Here is a 5,461-nt window from a genome sequence, read left to right on the forward strand (position 1 = left end):
TGGGACACTGACTGAACCCCACGTTCTGGGGGCCCCCACAATATGCCACGCCTTTACATAATTGCCTTTTCCTCTCCATGTCAAAGAAGACACTGAGGTTCCAAGAAGTAAAGTCCCTGGGCCCCGTTTCCACGGCAGTGAGTCAGAGAGGTGTGAGCCGAGCCCGGGGCCCACGTGCCCCCACTGCCACAGGAGCCCCTGCGGGCTGGTCGGAGGGAAGACACACACAGTGCCTTTTCACCCGCACATGGGAGGTGGGGGCTGCTTGTCTCCCCCTCCCCCTGCCCAGGGGGCCTAGGATTTTATTCCCAGGAGAAAGCTCATTTCAGGTGCGGACGTTGAAAGTAAACAGAGAGGAAATGTGCTTTTTCAGTCTCGAAGCCCTGAGAACCTTTACCTTAAGCTTCCCAGATTCAACAAACGCATTAAGAAAAGATCCAGAGAATCTTCTTCCTCTTCAGCCCAGCTGACAAGTGTTGATCGTACACCCTGCCCTCCCCAGTCTCCTCACGAGGGCCCAGGGGTGGGGGGGGGACAGAGACATCCCCCTCCCGTTGCCCTGCTTCTCGTCCATTCAGGAGCCAGTGATCTTTCTCATGAGAGTCCGATCCAGTCACTCCCCTGCTTCAAAGCTCCCCTTTGCCCCAGGATGTATTCCCAGCACCCTTGCAAGCATGCAGGGCTTCTCGGCGGTGGCAGGGCCCCACCTGTGCTCTAGGGCCCCACCAGGACACACACATCGCTTGCGAGGCGGGCGTGTTGGTCTCCCATGGCGACTCTAACAAGCTGCCACAGACTTGGTGGGGTGGCTCGAAACAACAGAACTGCGTTCTCTCACACTCTGGATGCCCAAGTTGAAAATCAGCTTCACTGGACCCCTACCAGTGCGTCACCAGAGTGGTACTCCCTCCCGAGGCTCCAGGGCAGAATCCATCCCTCGCCTCCTTTGGCATCTAGTGGCCCTAGCTTGTGGCCCTGTCACTCGTTTCTGCCTCCACGTCACCTCCTCTCAATGTGAATCATCTTCCTCTGCCTCTCTGATAAGCAGTCTTGTGATGGCACTGGGGTGATCCAGAATATTCTCTGCATCTCCAGATTCTTAATCACACCAGCAGGACCTTTAGCTTCTGAGGTAACACAGGTGCCTGGGATGAGGAGCGGTACCTTTGGGGGCCACCACTCACACAGTGCAAAGCTCTGCGGGGTGGGGTGTTAGGAAAGCAGTATTGGTGGGGGTGTGAAGGGCACGTCAGCCACTTCGGAAAGGACCACTGTGGGGTTAACACTCGAGAGAGATACTGGAGCAGGTGACGGCCGCCAGGCTCCACGTGCTAGTGTCAAGGTGACAGCCAGTGAGCCCGGATGCTTCCCTCCAGTGGGGAGGCAGTTTGATTAGGCTCCACGGCCTCCCTAGGGACCAGAGGTCTTTCCCAGCAGGAATCTGAATGCCACTATTAATCACACCATGGGAACTTAATCCTGAAGATTCACAAGTAGTCGACAACGCTGGGCAGTTGGCATGGACTCACCCAAAACAGACCCCTTCTCTTCCTCTCCACCGTGTGTTCCCTGCTTGCATGAGGCTGTTGTCCAGGGAGATGGGGGCACTCTGGTGTCACCTGTAAAACCAAGGCAGGGCAGCTTCCGTCCTGCAAACGCCACTTCCCTGGGGGAGTACCACCCTGGGGGCATGGAGCCCACTCCAGCAGGAGGGCCCCCGCTCTGGGGAGCCTCAAATCTAGATGCTAATTTTGAGGGTATGGGCCTGGGACTGTCAGGAAATGATGTCCTCACAGCCACCAGAACCTCTGCAGTACTGAACAGGAAGACGGGGGGTTGAACATTGCATTTCCAGCGGCCTCTGGGCCCCAGTCACGGTCAAGGCTGCCGCTGAGGTCACAGAGCTGAGCGCCACTGCAGAAAGTAAACGGGACCAGAGAAGCAAAGGGAAGGGGGTGTGCCTGTGCATGTTTGCGGACTCCAGCTTTTCTGAATTAATCCGGGTGGATGAGACTCGGGTGGGGGGGGTGTCCTTTTCCATACACGAGGAATAGGACTTGTAAAGTCCCATCTTGGTGGAGAGCAGAAGGTTCACAGCACAAATGACTTTATGAAGCTGTCTTCTCTGGTCTGGTGCTGGGGGACACTGGCTGAGGGCAAGTTGGAGCCAGAGGGCAATGTGCCAAAGCAGCCACAGCTGAGAGCCCAGAGCACTGGGCTGGGGTGACGGTAGGCTGTTCAAAGCTTCGGGAACAGTGGAAATGCACACCAGGGGAGGCCATTCTCCAGGCTGACCCCCAGCTCTTGCACATGCATCCTAGGACTGAGGAATCCTAGGTGACGAGCTGGTCACCTGCCCAGCTTCCCCCATGCTGCTGCCCATACCCCTCCTCCACCCGAGGAGTTTCCTCAAACTGCAGGGGAAAGCTTCACAGGGGCCCATGCACCTCCTCCATGGGCCTCCCAGAGAAGCAGGCCGGGGTGGGGCCGGGAAGGCTGGGGGCTTGGGGCCATTTGGGTGGCCATCCACTTTCAGAGGAGGGCGGCCTGCATGGAAGCACCAAGGAGGCTGGGGTAAGAAGAGGGGCCAGGGCAGGGCCCAGAGGAGAGGAAGGGGGGCCCAGCTGGCCATTAACGTCAGGCTCTGGAAGCCATAGGAAGAAAGCTGAGGGAGCACTCACAGTATCTTGTTGTCCAGCCCGGCTTTCCCTAGTGGGAAAGGGGGTAACTGGGATCTGAGCCTGCAGCTTCATCCAGCATTTGGCTAAAGGGTCCCCTGTGCCAAAGCTGTAAGGAACCTAGTTTGGTGGATGGGATACTGGCATACAAGTGTCTTAATGAGTTCTCGCTGTATAACAAATGACCCCCAGACAGTAGCTCAGAACCACATGCGTTTATTATGTCACACACTTTTGGAAGACTGGGAATTCGGAAGCAACTTAGCTTGACAGTCCCGGTTCAGTTTCTCATAAGGCTGCACTCATCTGAAGGCTCAACCGGGGCTGGAGCAAGAAGGCTCCTTCACATGGCTGTGGGCAGGAGACCCTCACCACAAGGGCCTCTCCATGGGCTGCCTGAATGTCAGCTTCCCCCAAAGGAGGAGAACCGAGAGAGATGGAAGCCACCACGTGTGTTGTAACCTGCTCCCAGAAGTCATATTGTCGTTTTTACCATGTTCTATTTGTTAGAAACAAATCACTAAGTATAGCCCCCACTCAAGGGAGGAGGTAGGTCCCTAATTTGTAGTGAAGAATTTGTGGATGTATTTTGAAATGACCATTGCGTGTGGGTCTTCGCATTCTGCTGTGTTGATTTCATGCTCTCCGGTGATTAAGACTTAATTTGGGGGTAAGGTCTAAAGAGGAAGCATGTGGCTGCCTAGAACGTGGATTCTCAGAAACAAAGGCATTTTGTGTTAAGAGTGTTTTTAGGCTCAATGGCAGCTCTGAGAAAGTTGATGGGGAGAGAGGTTTCTGAAAGCAGACCCAGTAAGATGTCTGTAGATGACATGACATCTAGGAAAGGGCCCAGTCACAGCCAAGCGATTTTCTCGTGAAATAGATCTGGTTTGAAAGAGTCCTTGAACTCAGGCAGTTAGCTGAGCTGGGAGCGGGCAGATGAAAATGGGTTCTGGGCTCCAAATTCTGTCCCCGTTTCAACACATGACAGGTTGTAATGTCACTGAGCTCAAATCTGGGGACTTCAGAATTCTGGAGCCCCGGTGAGCAAAAGGAAAAGTTTGGCTGCTTAAAAATAACCCCACAACCGAAAAGGGCCATGTTACGTGTCAGTCAGTTGTGGGAAGGTTCCTTGACCGGGTGGCACAGAGGCTGGTACTGAATTTTTTCTTGGAGAACTTGGCAGAGCATTAGGACAGTATGCATGTACCCTAGCTTAGGGTATGACCCTCCTCCATCTGGGAAGATGACCCTCTCAGGCCAGCCAGTGGCGGGAGGGACCCCAGGGAGGAAAGGGAACTGGGCCTGGTGTGCGGGGCCAGCCACGCTGAAGGCGGATCGGTGGCCGCAGCCCGTCATCCTCGCGGACACGCCGGTCTGTAGTGCATCCCTCCTACCTGCCCGCACCGGCTCGGGCACGGCGAAGAGAAAGGTGCCCAACACACACACACACACACACACACACACACACACACACACGTAAAATATCTTAACCCTTACCTTAACTTTGTCACTAGACACGTTAGCATTACTCACAACTCAACAGCATTTTTGGCTGTTTTATTTTTAGCCCTTGGCAACTTGTTTCACGAAAAAGACATTGTCGTCAGCATGAGACACTGGTTCACCGTTAGGAAATTATTAACACTGCAGCTTTCAAATGGGGTCTCAGGTACTCCCGGTAAACAGTTAAGCCTCTGGTGAGTATTTCGTACTGTGGCCCGCAGCACACTGCCATTCCCCGGCTGCCTCCAGCACGGGCAGGGGCACGCAAGCACGCTGCGCCCTTTACACGGCCGCCGCTGGGAAGCACAGCTTTGCTTTTGCCCCGGACACTGGGGAAACTCCTCGGTGAGGACACTCACTCAAGAGGGGCCAGCTGCACAGCCCACTCGGCACCCTGGGGCTCAGAGTTACCTCAGAGCCCCAGGCTCCCTTCCACGTCACCAAGATCTGCCCCCCCCGCCCCCCGCCGTGGGTGTTCCGAAGAACAGGCTCCTGGTTCTGAATAGAGTTCCAGAAGAATGCAGACGAGCTGGTTTTGGCATCGCCGCCTGCCTCCCTGCATCGAGTGTCCAGACCTCCGGGGAGGACCGCTCTGAGGCACCCCCACTGGAGGTGTGGGAGCCCCGGTCCACCTGCGGGTGACTTCCACCCCCTGTGGATGGAAGCAAACACCCACCTGAACGCTCGAGGCACTAGTTAAGGCCCCGAAGGGAAGGGCAGGAGAAACGCTGGGGGCGTCAGACGCAGAGCGACAGGCCCACAAGCTGGCCCTGCCCGTCTTCGGTACGATGTGGCCAGTGGGATAAAGTCCTTTACCGCATCGCTCTGGGCCTGCGGACCTGAAGAACTACCCGCTCCAACCGCAGGCTACAGAAGGCGTTCACAAACACACACCATCACGGTTCCTGACAGGGGACTCGGCCAAGCAAGAGAGAACACAGGGCCCTCTTCCGTTGCAGAAGGCAGAGCTCCCTTTGCTGGTCGTCAAGCTGCTAGTGCCCTCCCGGGGTGGGGGGGTGGTGAGCCTCGCCCCGCGGCCCGGCTCACAGCAGGTTCACGCCGTGCTTCAGCAGCTTCTGCTTGGCTTTGCCCGGGAGGCTGAAGGCGCTGTCCTGCGGGCTGGGGAAGCCGGAGCTCCGCGCCGCCGCGGCCAGCTGCTGGAAGTAGGTCTCCTGGGCGGGGCTGCAACAGGCGTACACGGCGCTGGAGGCGTTCCTGGGGGGGAGGGAGAGATGACCATGGCGGGGGAGGGAGATGACTGTGGGGGGGGGGGGGGG

The 5,461-nt window shown here is 56.7% G+C and overlaps 1 protein-coding gene across 3 annotated transcripts in view; it reads right to left on the reverse strand.

The window, feature by feature from the left end:
- Positions 1-2,727: 2,727 nt before the first annotated feature.
- The window catches only part of HPS4 (HPS4 biogenesis of lysosomal organelles complex 3 subunit 2), a 25,835-nt gene continuing 23,101 nt past the window's right edge, over positions 2,728-5,461 (reverse strand). For 2 of the 3 annotated variants that reach the window (XM_032395021.1, XM_032395022.1), the window contains exon 14: positions 2,728-5,399. In XM_032395021.1, the coding sequence (XP_032250912.1) occupies positions 5,228-5,399 (172 nt within the window). In that variant the 3' untranslated portion in view covers positions 2,728-5,227. The remainder of the gene's footprint in view (positions 5,400-5,461) is intronic. The other variant, XM_032395023.1, reaches the window with a different exon arrangement.

This window comes from Phoca vitulina, unplaced genomic scaffold (assembly GCF_004348235.1).
Source record: "Phoca vitulina isolate PV1807 unplaced genomic scaffold, GSC_HSeal_1.0 scaffold82, whole genome shotgun sequence".
Taxonomy (NCBI): Eukaryota; Metazoa; Chordata; class Mammalia; order Carnivora; family Phocidae; genus Phoca; species Phoca vitulina.